The sequence below is a fragment of the Humulus lupulus genome, chromosome 1 (genome assembly GCF_963169125.1).
Source record: "Humulus lupulus chromosome 1, drHumLupu1.1, whole genome shotgun sequence".
NCBI lineage: Eukaryota > Viridiplantae > Streptophyta > Magnoliopsida > Rosales > Cannabaceae > Humulus > Humulus lupulus.
In genome coordinates this window covers 215,026,741-215,050,448 of record NC_084793.1, presented here as the reverse complement: position 1 = coordinate 215,050,448, position 23,708 = coordinate 215,026,741, and the positions used below count along the sequence as shown (strand labels likewise).

Below are 23,708 nucleotides of genomic sequence, written 5' to 3'. Positions count from 1 at the left end.
TGGTCCATTTGAGATTTTGGACAGAGTAGGGCAGATTACATACTGTTTGGCATTGCCCCCAGTATTAGCTGAAACGCATAACGTCTTTCATATCTCGATGTTGCGTAAGTATGTGTCAGACCCCTCTCGTGTTTTGAGATACGAGACATTACAGCTGAAGCAGGACATGAGTTATGATGAACAGCCTGAGTGCATTATTGAAAAGGGAATCAAGGAATTGAGATCCAAAAGGATTCCACTAGTTAAGGTCCTGTGGAAGAATAGTACGGAACGAGAAGCAACATGGGAGCTGGAGGAAGACATGAAAGAAAGATACCCTGAATTATTTGGTAAGAAAGAATTTCGGGACGAAATTCCTTTTAAGGAAGGTATATTGTGTTGCACCAAAAAAAAATTTAGTTATTAAAATTTTTTGGTGTTTTATTTTATTTAAGTGTTAAGTGTGGTGAATTGTTTTATTTAAATGTTGTTTATTTTATTTAGTTGTTGTTTGTCTTATTTAATTGTTTGTTATTTTATTTAATTGTTGGAATTGTTTGTAGAATTTTTGTGAAATTATTTGTTAAATGATATTTATTTATTTTTATTTTAAAATGTGATTATGAGAGATTCGGTTGAATGTACTAAGGTGCATGGTAGATAGTGGTGTACCCTAGTGATTTAGTGTGGGCTAGTGCGTGGTAGCATGGTACATGTGTAGATTTTCTACACACTTTATATTTCCTTATATTAGATTTTATTTGATTTAATTGATAAAAAAAAATAGGAATGGGAAACAAGGCTTGGGCGTGTGGCTTAGAGTGGGAAAGGAAAAGGAGTCTTTCATTTATTTTATTATTCAAGTAAATTCAAAATTTGAAGAAGATAGCTATTTTGGGAAAGGAATGTGATCACCATTTTATCTCTTGTATCAATTGTGATAAAAGAAAATAATAAGAAATTAAAAGAAAATAAAAAGAGAAAGGAAACTTACATTTTTCTTTTAATTGGGTCATTATGGGAGATTTTGGATAAAGAGGGAATGGAAGAGGGGAAGAGCATTATGCTCATTCAACCCCATAGCTAGAGAGAGAGAGAGAGAGAGAGAGAGAGGCGTGAAAGAGAGAGAAGGTGGAGGAGAAAGGAAGAAGAAGAAGGAGGTCCTAGGTATGGTTTTCTTATGGTTCCTTGTTATTTTTTTTTAGATTAAGGTTTGTCTTCCCCATCATCTTATGTCTTTTCTTCTATGTTCTTCTTCTTCATGGGTTTCAAAAAAAACCCTAGGGTATTCAATGGTGATTATCACTTGGGTGTTGATCAAGTTGTGTTCTTGATTTTACAATCAAGAGAGGTATTGAATCTCTAGCCCTAATGCTATGGTGTTCTCTTGAGTTATTGGATTTGTGGATATTTTTCAATATGTTGATGCATGGGAGATTGATCTAGGCATGGGTAGGGGTTTATGGCATTGGTTTGATTTTTTTTGTTGTATGTTCATAATATGTGTAATGAGATGATTATTGAAATATGATGTTGATGATATTCTGTGATTTTATGTATGTATGTTTCGGCCTATGTGGTTTGGGCATATTGGGTTGTTTTATTTTGTGTCATATTTACATGTTAGAAACGTGCTAGGTTTCATGTGTATATAGATGAGGATTCTATGTAAATTCTTGTTGGGTATCCTAGGTGTTTCAGCCTAGGGGTGATGTTCAAGCATGATTGTTTTTCTTATATGTTTAAAATCAATTGTGAATCTGGAAACATGATAGGGTGTATATGAGATTTTGTATCAATATATTATGGTTTGCATGAAAAATAATAGGAACATGTTAGGTTTAATATAAAATCATATATGAGGATTTGTGTTATGTTATTCATGCATGTTGTATTATTATTTTGTTGGGTTGCATGCATGAACTCATTAGAAAAAGAATAAGGTTTTATAAGGTTGTATATGAATATGTGTTAGTTATGTTGTTTGAATTATCTGTATAATAAGAGCATGTTAGGATTTGTGAATTATTGTGTTTGTGAAACATGAATGATCTTGTATGAATTTTATGAGGCATGAGGTAAAAGATAAAATTCATGGTGATTTATGCTTGCTGATTTTGTGAATAAATGGTGAAAATATTGATGAAATAAGGATATGTATGCATAAGAATGACTTTAATGATATGTGGTGTTTGTGAAAATAAAATGGTGCTCTAATTCACAATTAAAATGATGTGTTTGCACAAATAATTACCTACAGATTTTTTGTTATATTTTTGAGAAAATATGAGTTTTAAAAATAAGGATGGTGATTTTAATGATAAATTTGATTGTTGAAATTTTTGTTTAAAAATGTAAAGTGTGTTTCAATAAAATGAATTTGATTGGTATTTTGAAATAAATAAAGAACCTAAACAATGGTAAAATTTAAAAGTGATATTTTTAACATAATATGAGTGGTTATTTTACAAGTTATGATTTTCTTTAATTAGATTAAGAAAAATGTTGGATTTAATTCACTTGTGATTTTTAAATAATGGCCGAAAGTTTAGTATAAATTTTTTTAAATAGTTATTTAATTTTCACATATGAATTTGTGTTACATAAAATTAAGTCTTAAAACAATTCAAGCAAAAATATATTTTTCCCACACTTAAAATTTATGTTTTTATCACATCAATTATGTAATTCTATTAATTAAAATTAAATTTATATTTTTCTAAGGAAACATGGTAATCATAGGTATTTTAAATAAATTTCAAGCCTTTGTTATTTCTTTGTAATTTGAAAATAATAAATGGATTTATCACATATATTTTTAAATGGCTAAGTAAAATTATTTATATGAAATAAAAATAATGTCTTGAGAGATTTAATCAACTTAGTAATTAACGAAGATAAATAATAGTAAACAAAACATGTTACAAGTCTATTATTTTTAAAACGATAGAAGTAAGACGCATGGAATTATCGTTTTAAACGCCGCATTTACACAACGATCCCACGTATGCATGTTACATGCAAATTCAATTTTACGTCCAAAATTTTGTCTATTATGCAATCATGTAGTTTTATAGAAGGATCATGCATGTAATATAGGTAGAATGAGCATTATTCTTTTTATGACCTTATGTGTAACCAAGCATATTGTATGTTGTGTGTAACTCTCACCATGTGTGCATGGCCCATGCACATATGAGTTATATAAAAGGGAAAAATAGTAATTATGTGAAGCTAAGGAATGCCGTTTTTATTATGGTATAGGCTCGTTGAGAAGTTGTGGTTTTACTTAGCTTGGACCTGAGGTAAGGAAGTTAGATAGAATTTATGAATGTTATATTATGAATGGTAAGACTGTTGTGTGAATGAAATGTTATGAATTATGAATGCCATATTGTGATGATATGTTGGCTTGTATGAATATTGTATGATATGAATGGATGTTAGCGTGATGAACGCAACACATCAAAATGGGTTGCTAAGGATAAAGAAGACGTAACCCGAGTTACTAAGGATATGAAGAGGTAATTCCATGGGCGGACATGCCGAGATTATTCAAGGACCACAGACTCTTGTTTACCTCAAATGGTGGCATGGACAAGTTAGCAGGCCATGTTTACAAGGAATTGTTTATGATTATGTCATGATGTTTGGTGATATTTATGATTATGTTATGATGTTTTGTGATGTTTATGATTTTTTTATGATGTTCATGATATGATAGGTGGCATTATGTTGACGTGGATATGTTTATGTTTATGATATTGATGCCAATTTTATGATGATGCTATGTTGTATAAAGATGAATGATAGTGTTTGTAATTTGTTGTATTCTTACTTGGTTGTTGTTTGTACTTCCTTAGTGGGCTTTTAGCTCACCCCCTTACTTTCTCTTCCAGGTAGCAAATAGGTTTCTCTGTGGTACGCGTGGTGATGTGGGGAGTTCTGTCGTCCTGGTGTGTATGGCGTGGGGCATCCTATGGACGAGAAACAATCAACTTTAATAGCCATTTTTAATAATGTTATGTTTAATGGGATTTTCTTAAAAATTGTCTGTGGGACTTAAACTTTTGTTTGTTTTAGAACTTTGCATAAAACTGATATTTTCTTTTTAAACTTTTGGGCCCAATTTCCATGTTTTAAGCAAGACCCTACTGAAACCTTTATAATAAATGGCTTTCTATTATAAACCATTGAAAATGTGAATGTATTATTAAGTACTAGTTAAGGGCGTTTTACACTTGTGAAAACTATGTGACCATTGTTTGCCAATATATAGATGACACGCTAATCCAAAGTGATCATGAAAGAGATAATAGAAACAAAGAAGTTTCTATTATCAACCTTTAAGATGAAGGATCTTGGAGAATTTGATACTATATTGGGTATCAAAGTGAAGAACAATAGTGAGAGTTTTGTCTTAGGCCATTCCCACAACATTGAGAAAGTTATTGGAAAATTTAGTCACCTTAAGATTAAAGATTCCAATACTTCATTCAATTCTAGTATAAAAGCTTGAAAAGAAGGAAGGACATGCAGTGGCACAATTCAAGTATGCAAGCCCTCTAAGGATTCTCATGTATGGTGTGTAGTGTACTAGGCCCGACATTGCATTTGCAGTGAGTAAACTTAGTAGGTTTGCAAGTAATCCTAGCGTGGATCACTGGAAGGCGATAGAGAGAGTCCTAGGTTATCTTAAGAAAACCAAAAACCTTAGTCTTCACTACTCTTAATTTCCCACTATTCTTGAAGTATATACAAATGCATGTTGGATATCCTGTATTAGGGATAGTTTATCTACAACCAAATAGGTAATAACACTCGAAGAAGGTGAGATTTCTTAGGGCCCTAAGAAACAAACTTGTACATCCCATTCAACAATATTAGTTGAGTTTATTGCTCTAGCTGCCATTGGCAAAGATGCAGAATGGCTTAGAGATCTCATGATGAAGATGTTTTTTTTATATATATATAAAAAAGAATGTATCAACCATTTCGATACATTGTCATAGCCAAAAAAATTTAGCCCAAGCGTGCGGTGGAGTGTGTAATGGAAAGTCTACACACATTAGTTTTAGATACAAGTATGTGAGGGACGTGATTCAAAGAGAAGTAATTTCTATATCATGTGTAAGAACAAGTGAAAACCTGACAGATCCTTTCACTAAACCTCTTACTAGAGACATAGTAAGGATCAAATCTTGAGGGATAGGACTAAAACTCTTTAAATAAATTCATTATTGATGGCAACCTATCTTAATTATAGATGCTTCACTAGTATTAAATTTGATTGGTAAAAACAAGTAAACTAAGTCTAAGTGAATAGTGTTCAATACTTGGTAAAGAGAGTCCTATCTGTGATGACAAGTAGTTGTTGTTACCATTGGAGAGTTAAACCAAAATGTTTTTAATAAAATTTAATCGTGAGTGACAAGTGTCTCAAAAGGTAACTAAGACACTGCAAGAATTCCACCTATATGGACTTAGAGGTGGTGTCGTTTCTCATGAAAGATTGAATTCTCTTTTAAGAAAGTTCATGAATGAATTGCGCACCTAGCCATAACAGTGGAAAACGAGGTTATAGGTTCTCAAGTAAACAGAGTAGAGATGTGTTTGTTGTCACCAGTCTTATTGCTGAGAAATAGATGGTTCAGTGCTTAGCAGAACTAAAGATTTCAATAGGATCTTGTGATAATTACACTAAAGACACTCCCAATAAAAGAGGTAAAATACATCATTCTCAAACATATAAAGAAAAAAATAGTAAAAACGAGTTTCCAATGGGTGAGCTAAACTTGAGCTATTTTACATTTTTTTTTACCTTAATGAATAGTACTTCTCCACATTTAGAGATAACTATTCATTGAGCTATAAATATTTAATATTTTTTTTCCATTCTAATTATATTTTATTCTTTTTTTTCTTTCTTTCTCTCTCTTTTTCAAGTATTTTAATAAATAAAAAATATTTAAATGATGTAAAGAAGAAATAGAGAAGTTGATGTATGGTGTAATGTAAATGTTTGATGTAAAATATAAAATGTAGGGTTTTGGTGATTTATTTTGAAGGATAGAGTAAATCATTTATTGAGAGTGCTCTTAGGTAAATTTCAAGTTGAAAAATATTTTACTTTATGCATCAAAGCATTGGCTTAAAAAGTTGATTTATTTAATCAAGTGGGGGAATGTTATTTATTTTATAGTAATATAACATTATTGATTAATTAAAATATATGTTACCAAAGTATTGTAACATATAAGTGGAGGTTACAAAATTTGGTAAATAATCGTTACAATATTTATAATTCACAAATATTCACTCTTAATGGTAATAGGAGATACACAATTTTTTTTTTTTTTGAAACATGTGAGCTATTTGATGTTTTGACACTTTTCTAGCGTAAAAAATGAGCAAGGAAATAGTATCATCTATGTTATGTCGCTCACCGTGTGGAAATGTACCATACATGAAATACACTAGACAATGTGTTGCCTGGTGCTAGGCGACATGTTGCCTGGTGCTAGGCAACATGTTGCCTAGTCCAGCCGATGTGTCATCTAGTGTCAGGCGACACATCACCTGGTACGTAACAATTGAAAAGGTTAAGTTGTTTAGATTAGTTCTAAAAACCCAAGTAACCCCTAAATCTTCCATTTATTTCCATGATTGCCCAATTGATGATTGGTACTAGCAAATGGGTTGGTGATACTCATTCAAATTCAAATGAGAGTGAGAACTCTATAAATAGGGGTCATTTGAACATTTGAGAATGTAATACATTCTTATCCTATAGCACTAGGCTAAGAACATATAGGCTTGATAAATCCCAAAATATATTTTATTTTCTAGAGAGAATTCCCATAGTGCTTGAGAAAGGGGAAAATAAGCATTTTATACAAATTTCTTGAAACTTATTCAAACTTAAGTGATTCCTATCTACTTTTAACTTTTGGTTGTGTGAGTGAGAGTTTCTGCATTGTTCTTCTTTATATTTATATTGTGATTTACTTGTACTTTATGCTTTTAGTTGTATTTCTTTTGTCTATCTCTACTATTTACTTATGTCTTTTGTTTAGAGTTGTAGCAAGGGACGGAGGTAAAGTTGGCATTTAGAGGGGCCAAAAGGAAGAAAAAAAATGTAATGCTCTGAATAGTCAATACCGTTATACCGTGTGTTAAAAATAGTACTTAATTCGTTAAGCGAGTCATTTGGACTTAAAAGTGTAATTAAGGTGTAGAGTTGAAGAACTTTACATAGCTAGTTAGATAGTAGTAGTAATAGTAATAGCTAGTAGTAGTTATAGTATGTTTATTACTGTGGATTTTGGATCAAGCCGGGATTTAGTTGGAAACTCCTAGCAATAGTTATGGATTTTATAAGTTTAACCTATAGTTTAAGAATATTAATTATAACATAAGGTTTGATTAATATTGCTGGTTATTAATATGATAATTATTATAACCTAAGGTTTAGATAGAGCTAATAAGAATATGACATTTCTCATGAGCATGGATTATTCCTAAGGTTTAGATAGAACCAATAGGAATATGACACTTGTCATATGTATGATTATTAATGAATTATTATTTTAATGTTAAAATAAGGGAAATATAAGACTTAGTCTTCACCAAAATTTGTTAGGAGCTTGACATTTGTCACAATTTTATTTATTTGTGATTTAAATATTTTATTTATTTGTGATTTAGATAATTAAATAGATTTTTCGTAACTTTAGGGTACTGTAATTTTCGACATATTTTTGACCCAGTTATGTTATGAATTTCGAAAAATAGTATTTCTAAAACGTTGTAGATAATTTAATTAGCTTTCTAACGGTATAAATATATTCTAAATCAGAGTTCTACAGCTTCAGATATGTTGATTTTACTATAGGTTAGTTTAGAGTTACGAGATTTAGGGAGTTAGAAGTTAGGATTCTATTTGATTATTTTTTTTTGTTTTTAAAAATCAAGCTTTGTTGACCAAGTCCTAAGCCTTTGGCTGAAGGATATTCAAATATTTTCAATTAAATTCATTATTTTTATTCAAAGCCAAAAAAGAAGATATTTATTCCTAGAACCCTATAAATAGGACCTAGCACCAAGCCTTTTCATTCATTCTTCAAGCATTGATCAGAGCCTTCTAGGTGCTAGTGAGACTATAGAGTGATAAACACTTGGGTTGGGGTTATAAGCTTTGTCATTCTAAGCTTATTAGACACTTGGGAAGTAAGGTTCATAGAGTGTATTTCGGTTTCGAGGTGTAGTTCGGTCATAGCAATTTCAAAGGTATTCCTATTCTTAGTTCCTTTTCTGTGTTGTTAGTTCTTATAGTTTTTCTCTACTCAATTCCTAACCCAATCTTCTCTATTCTTGGTTAGGCATCTAAGTTCTTCGAACTTGAGATTTCTTGTTTGTAAGTACCTTCTCGATGGTTTAGTTCATTCCTCTTCATCTCTTTTTTTTAGAAAACTCACCTCTCTATTAATGGTTTTTAGGAGTGTTCCAAAATCCCGACTTTTTTCTCATCATCCCGGTATTTTGGTAAGGAAAATAGGATAGATCTTGTATGTTTGTATGATATGTTATGCTATGTTTATGTTATGATATGTTTATGCTATAATAAGTATATGTATGCTATGTTTTGTAGTCCTTGGGCATATGACTTGTTTAGATAACAAGCCCCAAGATTATGCTTTTAGTCGCTTGGGCATATGACTTGCTTAGATAGCAAGCCCCAAGATTAGTTTATCATTTTCATGGTTTAGAGTTATGGTTTACCCTACCTCAGATATTAGACAGGGGACCTAGATGGGTTATCATATACTACCATGTGATCTAACCTACCTCAGATATTAGACAGGGGACCTAGATGGTTTATCGCATGCCATGTTAATGAGTTAATGACCATTAATATTGTAGTCCTATATGGTATATGTTCTTATAGCCATATGTTTTATAGTGTATGCTTATGATATATGGTATATGTTTTTATAGTCATATGTTTTATAGTTTATGTTTATGATGTAGTTTTATGCTTATGATATATGATGTATGTTTTTAGTAGGTTTTCCTTGCTGGGCACTAGGCTCATTCCTTTATTTTTAGGGTGATGCAGGAAAATGAATATGGAAGGCGAAAGGATTCTTGGTAGCTTGGCTTATGTGTTGAGGATGGATGAAATGTGTGGACTGCATGTCGATCGAGATGAAGTTATTTATTTTTAGTCTTTTAAATCTTTTTTTTTTCCGCATTTAGTTTTGTAAACAATTTTGTTGAGTTTAAAATTATGTTTTATGTTTTAAACAATGGGTACCCATGCCATATTTTCTATTATTAGGTAGTTGATACAATATTTTGAGATTTAATAAAGTTATATTATTTCTTATGTATCTTTCCAAAAATAGTAGCTATGTATAGTAGATCTAATGGTCCAAGGTCTTAGAAATAGTTGGGTCATTACATAAGGTTAAACTACAATTTAGGTATTAAGAGTTTTTGGTCGGTAAGTTGAACTTTTCATTAAAAAATGTTGAATAGTCACAAGAGATCCCAAAAGTTTCTAAATAAAATACAAGTTTATCAAATTTACAAACTTAGCTGACCTAAGCGACAAATTTCAATAAATGACTTCTGCTCCTCAAAATATCTCGATCGTGGTGGTCGAGCAGGCTGAGTATGTACATGCCGCCCCTACAACTCTCTAACTCATGGGTGGTCAAACTTTCCTTTGCCCTTACCTGCACCATGAAACACCCGTGAGCCAAGGCTCAGGAAGAAAACCCAAGCAAATCATACAAAAATTAAGAAAAACATTAACATGTATTGCATACTCCATAACCATAAATTGTTAAAATAGATTTTCCAAACAATATACGACTCATGAAGAGTAGATGGATATCACATATTCACAATGGCCCCGCCACTATGGCGGATATCGCATCCGCTTTATCGCCTCGCCACTACGACATACATTACGCGCGCATGTAATGCCGATAACGGTCTCCTGACTGAGCGATTAGTACAAACAATTTTAACATCATATATTCAAACAAAACAGACATTCAACTATAAACGAATTCATGATACAGTCATTCCCGTGCCCTATAATTGGGGCACATGCCCTACACTCAGTGCAAGTGTCGATTTTCTTACCTCAAGTCATGAACGATTGGGTAAAGCGACAACGAGCACAATCCTTTCCTCTCGAGCCTTGCGGTACCCTTAGTCACAACATATCAACGAATATCCATCAAGACCTAAAGCAATTAAAAGCTTCAAGATTGAGTCCTAGCCTCCAAGAACTCGAATTCTAGTAGAACCCTTCTTGAACCCTTAGGTTTGAGTCCCCGCATCTCAAAACCTCATTTGATAATTTTCCCCAATTAGAGCTGCTGCCCGGCCCTTTGAAGGGCCGCGACGCGCCTCTAGGTAGAGAGCCTCGAACCACAAAGGCAAAGGACATGGATCACGGTACTGCCTACCAAGTGCTGCGGTGCCAAGGCTGTCAGAGGAACCCCAGCGCCTCTGAGTTCTTGCAGGCCGCTCCGCTCCAAGAACAGCACTGGGGCGCAACCCCACGAACTTAGAAATTTCAACGATTCTAGAAATCGCCAACTGTCCCAAAACTCAGAAAAAAAAATGATCCCAAAACATAGTCCCAGTAGTTTTCGAGCATAACAACACCTCTAACAACTTAAACACACCACAACACCACCCATAATCCCCTAGAAACCTCAAATGACCAGAATTGATCAAGGACAGAAAAAATAACCCTAAAACTTCAAGTACATAATTTTTACCTCATAGAAAATGAATTCCCCATCAGAATTCCCTAGCTTGGCAGCTTCTAATCCTTGAGAACAAGCTTAAGTCCCTCCCTAAAAGCTTCAATTTGCCCCTTCACTTCAAACTTGAACCTGGAGTGCCTTAGAGAATACTCTTGAATGACTAAGGAAAGATAGAGAGAGAGAGAGAGAGAGAGAGAGAGAGAGTGAGTAACGTGCATGGACAAACCCATCATCCAAGGTTCTTTTCTCTAGTTGTGTGGTCAAAAGACCACTTTACCCCTAGCCCCTAACTTCTCCCCAAAGCATTCCCAATGGCATTTTGGTCATTTTTCCCGAAATTCCCCCTAATCCTCAAATTTTACCATGACTTCCCAATTAAATTCACTAAATCCAAATACTCACCAATTAACTCCCGTGACTCAATAAACCCCAGTAATTTACCAAAATACCCCTATGCTCACCCCGAGCCGGGTATTTAACCCCGTTGTGACTTAATAGCTGAATTTCTCACTAGGATCGCCTCGTGCCAAATGTCTCAAATATATCTACATAAAAATGTGGTCTCACTCATATTACATGTATAATTACACATATACCATCAACAGGTAAAAATTACGAAAATGCATTTTTTAGCGAAAACGAGCCTATAAGCATTTTTAATACACTTAAACACGCATAAGCAGTAATATCAAGATATAACTCATAAAATTCACAGATATAGTCATAATTAAGTCATATTAACACATAAACATCCAATTATGCCCTCCTGGCACAATAATCAAGGCACTAGGCTTTATTAGCAAATTTGGAACATTACAAAAAATTAGGGAGGCCAAATTATAAATTTTCAAGAAAAAATTAAAAGAAAAAAATTCTCAAAAATTTAAGGGGGAGGGGAGGAGGGGTAAGGCCACCCTTACCCAAAGAGTGGATCCATCCCTGGTTGTTGCTTTCTATTATTTATTTTCTAATTTTATCGTCATACTGTACCTTGTTCTTTGAGTTGTAGTATTATCTTGAGTTTTTTTATTCTCCTATTATATTTTCTCGTAACAATTAATATGATATTATTCAGAAAAAAAGTGTTAGTCATTGAAAAATATATTTGAATTTTTTGCAAACCTGTCAAATAACTTCTTTTTTAAAAAGGAAACAAAATGTTAGGAATAGGTGCCCTTAAATCATATGTATTGGACATTGCCATTATGAAATAAATAAGATATTTGAATTGTTTGCCTATATCAATTATTTTAATAATATTATAAATATCAGAAAATTTCTAAATTTGTTGATGTGACTACAATCTTGCATTGGTACGGGATGATTATGATTATAGGGAACAAATTTAAAAAGTTCAAAGTAAAATAAAGTTTATAAGAAGTCTTTTATTTACATATTGTTAGTACGGTCCACTCGTATTATGAATACATGTGATCTAGATCTGGATCACTGATGTAGTAGGACATCTTAATGGAAGTACTTCGTATAATGAGATTATGCATATCTAGACCCGACATGTTATTAATACTCTTATAAATACTGTTTCGCTAACAAAGTATTAATTAAACATGTTAAGCAATGATAATATACATAACAATATGAATCCCGAAGTTATTACTATTAGGGTTGGTGGCCTACAAACATGTAATAAGACATTTTTATTTGGAATTAAACAAAAGTACATTTTCTTTGTAATTGAATGTTAGAATATTGTTGAATAATTATAAAGATCAGATAACTCTATATTTATTAATGAGAGTATGATCTTGGATGAGTACGAGAGGATTAAGATCATATATAATGAATAAAATTTTCTACAACATATTAAAGTATGGAATTTTTCATCAATGGTTGCTAGTACAGTTTACTATGCATATTTTGATGATGTATGTGATCTTGATCCAGATTGCTGATGTGGATAGACATGTTAGTAAATATACTTTATATAATTAGATTATTTATGACAAAACCAATGTGAATTAATTTCTTTATAAATATACTATTTTCCATAAAAAATTAATTCATAACAAAATGATGAGAATATGTAGATCATTCTAACTCTTGTTCATATCTATTGGGTCTTTTGATTCACTCGTTAAGGTCACTTAGTATAATAAGGATAGTTACTTTTTGTTTTAGAGATTCAATGGTATGAATGGTTGGGAACATGATCTTACAAGATTGGAATCTAAGCATTTCTGATGGATCAAATATTGGTTCCGTTAAGGGTTAATTATGGAATTAAATAGTTATTAAGCTCAAATATATAATATGATTATAAATTGAATATTCATTAGATAATTAATGGTACTTAAGGAACAAGAGGTAATTCGAAGGGTAAAACAGTAATTTTGACCAGCTTTAATTAGTGAACCAATAAATTGGAGGGCAAATCTACATGAAGTGATTATATCAATGGCCAAATTGAGATAATTTTGTAAATATAGTTCTATAATTACTAAGTGTGTCATTCCATATTTATGGTGGAGTAAAAATAGAATTAATAAATAAGATTATTTAATTAAAGAGTTTAATTAATAATCTGATTTATTGGAGCTTAGTATTATAGGTTCATGATCCCCAAGTCACCTGTATACTACACTATCAAGGATGTGGATATAATTGAAAAATTAAAAGGTGAAAATGACTTAATTATCATGCAATTAATTTTTCAGGGCTAAGTTGTAATTATGTATAATTAATTAATTAAATAATCTAATATGTTTTATTTGAAAACTATATATTAGTTGGGTTAATTAATAATTATAGAGAAAAATATTAATTTATTATATGATAATAATAAATTTAAATTATAAGATAAATTTAATTTTTAATTAATTGATATTCATCCACTTATGAAATATTATATTATTTTAATGCATAGATATTTTGTCTTACTAATTAAATAAATAAATTAGATAAAATTGAGGAAATACATGTGTACTACACACACAGGCACTATGCTTGCGTAGTGACTGGTGTGTGACACATGTTATAACCGAGTTTGTTTGGTTCAACTTTTAATTGTTAAGCATTTGAATTTTTTATTTTGTTTGTTAAATAATTACTTAAAAAGTGATATTTTGATTTTATTAAAATATTGATTGAATAATTATATCCTAAACCTAATCAGTTTTGACTGAGTCTAATTTGTTAGATTATTTTTTGTTTATAAAATGTCTAATAATGTTTCATAAAAAGAAGCGATTGACTTTCAGTTTTTAGAGAAAACCTAAAAAACTACGATACTCTCTTAGGACCTTGTCTTCTCCAAACAACTCTTGTTCTCATATATTGAGAACATTAAGAGAGCCTAAATTTTTCCCATAATATCCTACGCGTACACACACACGTCCTTGTGAGTTTACGATTGACTTGGAAGATTTTGCTATGAATCTCAAAGTTGTTTCATTGGATTGGATGATCGTTATTATTTTTCGAAAAAGATAGCAATGATTCTTCACTACTAGAAAACTATACTTAGGCAACACACGAGAGACAACAGTTTTCATAGAACAGTCGTCTTGTGTCAAAAATAGACATGACACGACATTATCTCTTGAACTGTTGTGTTATGCAAATTAAAACTTGCATGAGACAATAGTTTTAGTGAGATTGTCATAACATGTCTACTTTTAACATGAGACAACATTTCTACGAAAACTGTCGTCTCATCCAAATACAATTTTTTTTAATCAAGTATTCATAAATTTGTATTTTGTTAATATAATTTAATATATTAAATAAATATATTCATAAAAAATGTTAAATTAATAATTTGAAACTTAGAATAGCTATTAGTTATATAAATAAATTATTCAAATAATTTTCTATTTTTTAATAATTTATAATATTAATTGCAAATTCAATTGGTTATTATATTTTTATGTCCAATTTGTCATAAGGTAGGTCACCAAAACGTATATATAGTATTTAGGAATTGTTAGTGATAATAGTATAAGTAAAATTATTTTTTAATTTTATTGAAAATTTATATAAATTAAAATATTTGAAATATTTATCATCACAAAAACAAATATCTTTAGTCACAATACATTTTGCGACTAAAAAATATAAACATTGTAACTAAAAAAACTTCATCAACACTATGTTATTACTAAAAAAATCTATGACGAAAATTATTAGTAACACAAAATGTAATTTATTGTGATTAAAAATATATTTAGTCATAATAAATTCTATCATTATATTATAAGTTTTAAGAGAATTTTTAGAGTTGTGATATGTAAAATTATTTTTTATAATAGGAGTGCAAAATTGTAACATCCCACAAATTCTACATTAAGAATTTTACGGAAAAAAATTATATTTTATTGAAAAAATAATTTAATTGGGAAAGTTATGAAAATTAAATCACTTTTGATTTAATTATATATTGGGATGATAAATAGATTTTTATGTCCCAAGTTGTGCATTATTTTTTGGAATAATTAATAAATGATATTAAAATTTAAAAATAAAAAATAATTAGAATTTAAAGAGTTTTATTTTTTTTAATTCATATTATTTATTGAGAAATAAATAATAAGAACTCTTTTTAATTTTTTTTAAATAGAATTTATTATGATTTGAATATTTTACATTTTAAATTGTGAGATTTTAAATAAAAAAATGATTGCTCAATTATTATATCATTTATGATATAAAATGTTTTAATTTCAATAAAAATATTATTTTATTAACTAATTATGATAAATTGGTTTAAAATGTCATTTAATTATTTTTTGGAATTTAAAAATGATTTAGATAAATATTTTTTGTGGCAGATTTAGATAAATATTTGTTTAACTTAAAAAAAATACTCTAGTAATTAAGTGCTAAATTAACAAAATAGAGTAACTAATAAAATAATTGATAAATAAATGAATTAATATATTAAATATCAGATTTTATTTAATTGAATAAGAAAAAGGAGTTAAAAATTATAATACTAGAATCCTAAAATTGTATTAGCCCCTTCTCTCTCCTCTTCTTCCCAGCCCGATACCACCACTCTTTCTTTTCTTCTCTCGCATCTCAGTCGGCCAGACCAAGTGAGCCATCTCCAGCAACCACCCAATGACACGCACCCCACCACAAGCTTCCTTGGCCCCCAAAACCCCCAACCCGTGAAGCTTGCCTCCCCCCTCGTCGGCATCCATCGCAACTGGCCCCCCGAAGTTCTATCGCCGATGTGAGTTTGGAGGATTTTTCTGGCCTCCACCGTCTTCGAAACAAGAATTCAAGGGAATGGTTGGGTTTGTGAGCTCAAGATAAGAAAAACCCCTATGGAAATTGGACTGAAATGTCGCTGGAGGTGCTCACCAATGTCAAGAACGACTTTCTTCTTCTTCTTGTAAGTTCTTTCTTTTGTTTCCTTTTCTTCTTTAGTATATATTACTGTCACTGAATCTTGTGGAGCCAGAATTGCATATATTAACTCTTTTTAAAGCTACAAATCTAGGACCCTATTTATTTTGATATATATATATATTCAGCTTGAGAAAGAATGTGAGATATTTGGTTTTGGCTTATTATTTTAGACAAATTTATGCTTACTAGCCATTTGGGTATTCTTTTCTTTCTCTGCGTAGTAGCTCTATTTTTTTTCTCATTCTCTATCTATATTTCTATATGTATACATTTTGAATCCTTCTCAATAATTTGTGAAATAAGGGATATCTGAATGACTTCACCTGTGCTGGCCTCTTCGCTCCTAATAGCTTCTTCTTCAAAACCAGGGCACTTCTGAGAGAATTGCCTCCTTTTATGAGCTTTGATGTGTATATTATTTGGTGTAAAGTATATATAGAAGCATTGGCTTATGCTTAGAGGGCATATCTATTTGTTATATTCATTGATTTCAGATCTATTCCATGGATATACATACATGGTATGCTCTCTCGTCAACCCTTATTGGTGGTGTAATGGGTGCACATGCTCAATTATGGGAGGTATATTTGCTATATTTAATCTTCTATGCTCTTCTCCTTTTGTAGCATTCCCTTTCATAATGTGTTTGAGTAGTTATCTTGATGCTCATAATATTATTTTTCTGTGTTTTGTCTGTTGCACATAAATTGTTTGTTAAAATGCCTTAGTGAAATGGATTGTAGTGTGCAATCTTATATTTTCATATACTGACGACTTGTATAGCTATAACCAGGTTAATAGAAACAAAATGATACTAGTTTTACACGTACAATTGATTTTTTCATTATCATTGTACTAATTTTTTTTATCTTGTAGTCATTCTTTCATGTATGTGATATGGGATTTGATCTAGTTAGCGCTGCACATTTAATATTAATGAAGCATTTATATTGAAAAGGGAATTTAAATACATGTGCTCCTATTTTGTTTTCTTCTCAATATTGAAGTGTTATTTTAGAACTTTACATTTTTAGGCAGAGACATCAAAACTTAGTTCTATATTTTTATTTGGAAGGAATTGAAATTTGGTAACTGCAGATAAAATTGGCTTGTGGAAGAGGAAAGAATCATATTAAAAATATCTCTACTTTAGTTATGTATCTTTTCAAGATTAAGCAAACCAGATAACAACTTTGCTCAAGTAGTTGTTTGAATCAAAGCTGAGCTACCACTTATTTACTTTGTTGAATTATGACTTGTCAAGTTTATATTAATTACTATTATGGAGGAAAAGAAAATATACATTTCAGTTGCATTTTTGTGTTGTATATTTGTTGAAACTAGGCATTGATTGCCATTTGTTAGCAAATGCATACGACAAATTCATGCCCATCAAGAACATTCTAACTTATGATTGCTTTGGTTCTTAAATTTTGTTCAATTTTCATTTGCCTTCCATATTAAAGGTATATAGTGGTCTGTCTGGTTGTTGTGGCATTCCTCAACTATCAAGGAAGCTGAATTAGGTTGGTTAACTCCTTTCTTTGCATCATTAATACTGCTTGATTCCTATAAATGGATTAAGTAAATTTCAAGTTTTACGTGCTTTTGTGTCTCATTTCAGTACAATTCACGTACTCCTATTTTCTTTTTAATTGTTACCAATGATGTTCACATGCCAGATTTTAGAACAACATATTAGAATGGCTCTCCCAAGTTTGAAGTCTGAGCTGAACTCAGAAATGAATGCTATTGTTAAAGAACTTCAGACATACGGAAATGTTGTAGAGGCTAATGTAAGTTGTACTGTAATCATATGAATTATATTCTGTTATGCTATTGGGTGATAAGACTAGGTGTTTCTGGCTTTCTGCATATGGTTGGCATGTCATATTTGTTTGGATCTTGAATAGTGCTTGCTTTTAAATATGCAATTGTAATATGGAATTATACATGTCTAAATTCTGAAAACTATCATTTGAACTTCAAATTGAGAAACATTGGCAAAAAAAATTTCTTAGATGCATGTAAAAGTTTGTCCATCATCTATTTGTTGATTATTATTTATTTGTTTGCTCCTGAAAACTCGTCGCTTTGCTTGTCTCACTACCGTGACAATTATTTATTTGAGTTTATTTTGCTACCTTGTCCTGTATATCAACCAGGTGGAAAAAGGAGTAGTTTTGTTGAACATTTTGTCAAAATATTGTGAAGGTGAATTTCAATATCCCGTTATCTTGCTCAAAATTTAGGTTTTTTTTTGTTAAGTCATTTTTGTAATCTGTAGAATTTGCACTGGACTCCAAGTATGATCTTTTATGTTATTTTTTAAATGAAAAACTTAATGATCTGGTGGTCTCTATTAGTTCATTACTATTTTTCACTGGACTCTTTTAGTCATTTCTGATCCTGTTTTATTCATTTAACAGATTTTTATGCTATGGTGGATGGAAGTAGTCAGGAAATATCAACTAAAGAATTGTCAGGTGGAGCCAGGATCCATTATATATTTCAGTCAATTTTTGTAAAGAGCTTGGAGGTACACCTTCAACTTTAAAACAACTTTTTCTTTTGTTTTTATGTTGCTTGTTATATATGCTGCATACATTTTAATTTTAGAACTAATAAGTTTGAACCACAATCTCATTAAGGTAGTCATTGTTTCTTTTACTTCAGTTAATGGGCCCCTACCATGAAAGCATCTCTTATTATGTTTATGGTACTGATTTATATGGTGCGAAGATAAATTATTAAAAATAAGGTGTTACTGTATTAACAAGCAGTTTGGCTATAAGTAATTGCAGGAAGTCGATCCTTGTGAGGGTCTAAATGATGATGATATTCGGATAGCTATTCAAAATGCTGCTGGTGCTAGAAATGCATTAATCGTTCCAGAGGTGAGATGATGATAATGGCATATGCTGTATTGTTGTCCCTATCATGCATCTTCCTTTATGAAAAATATGTTGGGATGGTAACTTCTTAGTTTTTCCGCCTTCCAAAGACATGGAGGACAAAAAATAACTTCCTACTTTTTCCACATCTCAGGTCCCATTTAGAGTTTTGTGAACAAAGATACTTGGAGGCTACAAAGCCATAACAGTTCCATCAGAGGACGATAAAAAAAGCCAAAGATCTCTTTATGCACAATTAGAAGCAGTTGCTGACATGAAATTCACATATATTGCTACCTGTCAAAACTATGGCAACCAGAAGCGAAGTGGAGATCGTCGTTCAATAGACATCCTGAACTTGATGGTCAAGTATGATCTCCATTTGTTAATTAATGTTACATGTCATTTCTTCATTTCATTCAAGAATTTAATTTTTTTTCCTTTGTATAGTAATCCTTCTCTTAGGGTGGCATATATTGATGAATTTGAAGAGAATGAAGGAGGAAAAGTACATAAAGTTTATTATTCAGTTTTGGTGAAAGCTGTTGATAATCTTGATCAGGTAAATATTGAGAACAATAATTGTGCTTCTATGCCTTATGATATACAACTGATTGTTTTGGTACCGGTTTAAAGGAAATATATCAGATAAAATTACCGGGTTCAGCCAAGATAGGAGAAGGAAAGCCAGAAAACCAAAACCTTGTTATAATTTTCACGAGAGGAGAAGCTCTCCAGACGATTGACATGAATCAGGTAACCATTAGAATTTGAAGTTATCTTATGTTGTCTTTTGAATTAAGGCCAAGTTTGAGGCTGAAAGCTTCCAAATTTCTGTAGGACAATTACTTGGAAGAAGCTTTAAAAATACGTAACCTTTTGGAAGAATTCAATGAGCAGCCAAGCTTCTTGAGCGGATGAGTCATAGCTAGAGTAACTTTTGAAATCATAATTAAAAAATATATTAATTGTAGTTTTTAGTTATCCTTACATAGTTATTACAAGTGTATATTTTGTTCTTGTAATTTTTAAATCTGGAACATACTGAGTTCTATTGATTATTTTGTTTGCATATTGATTATGTCTGAACCATGTTGTAATTACACAAGAAATTATGAATGAATATAGTAGTTGAAAATAAAGAAATGAAAAAATTCCCATATTTTACATGGGACGTCGGTCTCCACAAAATTGTTGTCTTATGTATTACAGGGGACGCTGCTTGTACATAAATTGTCATCTCATGTACTGCAGAAAGATGGCGCTTGAGTAGGAACTGTCGTCTCATTTACTGCAGTGGATGATGCTTGCACAGAAACTGTTGTCTCATGTACCACAAGAGACAACGTTTGTATATGAACCATCGTCTCATGTACGGTAGGAGATGATGCTTTTATTTAAACTGTCGTTTCATGCATTACATGGCATGACATTGCATGGGACGACGGTACTAGAACCGACGTATGAGAGTCCATACGACGGTTTAAAACCATCGTCCCATGTCAATTTTGTAGTAGTGCTTGATAGGCTATGAGAGGTATGAATCTATACTTTGTGAATCTTCATTTACTGTATAGGTATGTATGTGATCTTGACTTTGGTATTGATTAAATTTATTAAGTCACTCTTCTACTACACACACTGATTTACACATTCAATTCCAACAATTATGAACTCTAATTTTTATTATTTTAGTCATTTGATTCACTCGTTCAGGTCTGTCTGAATGATCAGGTTAATTTTTTTTTTTTTGGGAGCTCAATCATATAAATGGTTAGGGACATAATATATAGATATGAAATATATACCGTCTTAATTAAGAAATGAACAATGATTTCCTTAAGGATTAATTTTTTTAAATGAATAGTTATTGAACAAAAATTCATGAATTACTTTATGAATTAATTATTCACTAGTAAGATTAATGATACTTAAGGCTAAATAGATAAGTAAATGGCTAAATGGTAAACTTATCTTAGCTTTAATTATGAATTATTAATAAATGATTGAATTGCATGTAATGATTATATCAATGAACATTTATTATAATAAGTACTTAGTAAATTAATGTCTATGATTACAAGAGTGCAACCCCATATTTTTAGTGGAATAATATTGGTATTAACAAATATGATTGTTGAATTAAAGGGTTTTAATTAATAATTTAAATTTATTGGAGCTTGCAATTATAGGTCCATAGGTCCCTTAACCAGCTATATCCATATTGTTCATAGTAAGTGTTGAAACCGAATAAGTTTGTGTCGGGCATATATTTGAAAGAAAATTGTTCTTCGGGAAAATATGCAATTATGTGATAATTAAGAAAATTGATAAATAAATTAATTATTATATGAGTTTTCAATTATAAAATGAAATTAATAGAAAATAGTTAATTTTGACTTAATTAAATTTTTCCTGAAAGTGAGTATTAATCTGGTAGTTCAAATTTGATTTGAATTAGAATTAATTATTAAAGATAATTAATTAAAGGAAAGACTCTTTGATTTGGTTATTAGTTACTTAGATATTTTCTTAAGAATACCAATTTGAATAAATATGTTTTTTAAAGATTATTTTTGTATTATTTTTAAATAATAAATAATTAAAAGAGGTTAAGACACAATTCCGTGAAAATAAATATGTGTCACACCCATTTACAGTGCTTGCACTGTGATTGGCGTGTAACATTTATTGTAGACTCCGTCTTGACTCTTTCATTTATTAATTATTATATTTTATTAAAGATAAATGTTTGAATTTGATTTCATACATTTAGATTTATATCAAAACCCTAGATTTATAATATATAAATACATAAATATTATTGATTATAGGTTTGATATAGCTTTCACGATATCCAAATCTCACTAACAGAGAAAAAAATATATCGTATTATTTTTTCTATTTGAAAAACCTAACTTTCTCAACGCATATTCAAAGATTTTATGTGTTGAGTACATCTTATGAATCATTAATCAATCTCAAAGTTTATCTATGTGCTCACACACGTATTGAGGTGTAGAGAACGATTCAGAAGATCGTGGTGGAGTTCTTGACGTAAATTAGGGTTGGGTGTTCGTTTAAATATACCAAAAAAATAATAAGGATTCTTGCTAAGCTTTCAGCTGGTATGATCCTTATTCTTTTATGTGTTTTGATTAATATATGTATATTAATAGATACATAATTTTTTTAAAAAGATTGGGCCAACCCCCATGCGTTTCCGTTGTGCATATGGGAACTCAATTCCCATCATATAGTTTCTCTTAAATGTCATGACTTTGGCTTGTATGCCACTAGTTTGTTGGCCTTTGTTGCCATTCTCGGTTTTGGGTAGTGATTTCACTGATTTTTTGTTTGTGACTTATCGAAGAACATTATACTAGACTTAGTTAGTATTATTATTGAATAAAACAATGGATTTTTTTACTTAAAAAAAGAAGAGAGTTTTTAGCACCATTGCCCCCTAAGTTAGTTGTGATTTGTCAATGTTAGGGAATTAGGACCTGCACAACACAGCCAATACAGTGCACAAAGATTAGCAACAAAGAACAAGTAATAGATAATTAAACAAACCCAAAATAAATAAAAGTAAAACACAAAAGAAAGAACACCAAGAATACTTGGTTCAGATACAACCAGTGTCGTTGATCCTACATCCAAGGCTAGGCAGCAATGCCTAAGTCAAATCCACAATATCTGAAACTAGATTACACTCTCCAAGCTCTCAAAATTACAACAACATTCATTCAAATTCTCTTGAAACACTCTCTAACTTGAGTATTACAATACAATTCTTGCTCCCAGCCAAAACTCTTGGAAATTGAATTCATCTAGGTTGATTAGGCCTAAAACTATATGTAGGGTCGTGATACAAGAACTAAAGAGCCAAACAGAAAACTAACAGAAACTAACAACAATCTGTTATTCTATTACGAATTACTAGTGTTCACGCAGATGCGACTGGAGAAAACGTAGATGCAACTAAAAACTGCAGACTACTGTGATCTTTCATTTTACTAATCTTTTGATTAGTTGGGAAAGAAGTCACAATCTTCACAATTCTCCACCTTGACTTCTTATTTCGAAACATGATTCAGTGGATTAGACAATGCTACCTTAGCTTTAACTCTAAGGGATTCCCATCTTGATGCCAAGCAAGTTCAAGGCCGAAGTGAACTTGCTCACGGGTATGACCTTAGTCATCATATCAGCTGGGTTGATCTCAGTGGATATCTTCACAATCTTGACAAGTTGTTTTGAGACAATATCCCTGAGAAAATGGAGTTTAACATCTATGTCTTTCATTCTTTCATGAAACATAGTATTCTTAGACAGATGTATTGCACTTTGTGAATCACAATGTACAATCACATGATCTTGTCTAAATTCTAGCTCACTCATCATCCCTTTTAACCAAAGAGTTTCTTTAACTGCTTATGTGACAGCCATGTATTCTGCTTCAGTCGAGGAGAGAGCCACAACATGTTGTAAATTAGACTTCCAGCTTACAACATTCCCTCCAACAGTGAAAACATACCCAGATAAAGATCTTATTATATCATAATCTCCACCAAAATCTGAGTCACACTACCCTATAACTTCACATTGATTATGGTCTGACTTTGTGTACAAAATCTGTAGGTTTGCAGTGCCCTTCATGTACCTTAGT

At 31.1% G+C, this 23,708-nt stretch overlaps 1 protein-coding gene and 2 long non-coding RNA genes across 3 annotated transcripts; all 3 read left to right on the top strand.

The window, feature by feature from the left end:
• The first annotated feature begins 1,073 nt into the window (after nucleotides 1-1,073).
• On the top strand, nucleotides 1,074-3,963 carry LOC133826506 (uncharacterized). The gene is made up of 3 exons (XR_009889229.1): nucleotides 1,074-1,330; nucleotides 3,244-3,284; nucleotides 3,879-3,963. It is a non-coding gene; the product is annotated as an uncharacterized LOC133826506 (long non-coding RNA).
• An 11,977-nt stretch (nucleotides 3,964-15,940) lies between these two features.
• LOC133803259 (uncharacterized) lies at nucleotides 15,941-16,596 on the top strand. Its single transcript, XR_009877853.1, has 2 exons — nucleotides 15,941-16,125; nucleotides 16,446-16,596. It is a non-coding gene; the product is annotated as an uncharacterized LOC133803259 (long non-coding RNA).
• Nucleotides 16,597-17,803: 1,207 nt separating this feature from the next.
• LOC133803252 (dynamin-related protein 3A-like) lies at nucleotides 17,804-19,392 on the top strand. The gene is made up of 5 exons (XM_062241224.1): nucleotides 17,804-17,938; nucleotides 18,308-18,356; nucleotides 18,572-18,681; nucleotides 18,947-19,039; nucleotides 19,191-19,392. Exons 1-5 carry the CDS (start codon nucleotides 17,807-17,809, stop codon nucleotides 19,209-19,211), a joined length of 405 nt encoding a protein of 134 aa, XP_062097208.1. The 5' UTR covers nucleotides 17,804-17,806; the 3' UTR covers nucleotides 19,212-19,392.
• Nucleotides 19,393-23,708: the final 4,316 nt, after the last annotated feature.

Bases quoted from the DNA above. Each gene is read 5' to 3' on its own strand.
- LOC133803252 (XM_062241224.1), top strand. From the start codon at position 17,807: ATGATGTTCACATGCCAGATTTTAGAACAACATATTAGAATGGCTCTC. The intron at 17,939-18,307 runs GTAAGTTGTACT...TATATCAACCAG, and splicing joins GAAATGTTGTAGAGGCTAAT to GTGGAAAAAGGAGTAGTTTT. The intron at 18,357-18,571 runs GTGAATTTCAAT...TTCATTTAACAG, and splicing joins TTTGTCAAAATATTGTGAAG to ATTTTTATGCTATGGTGGAT.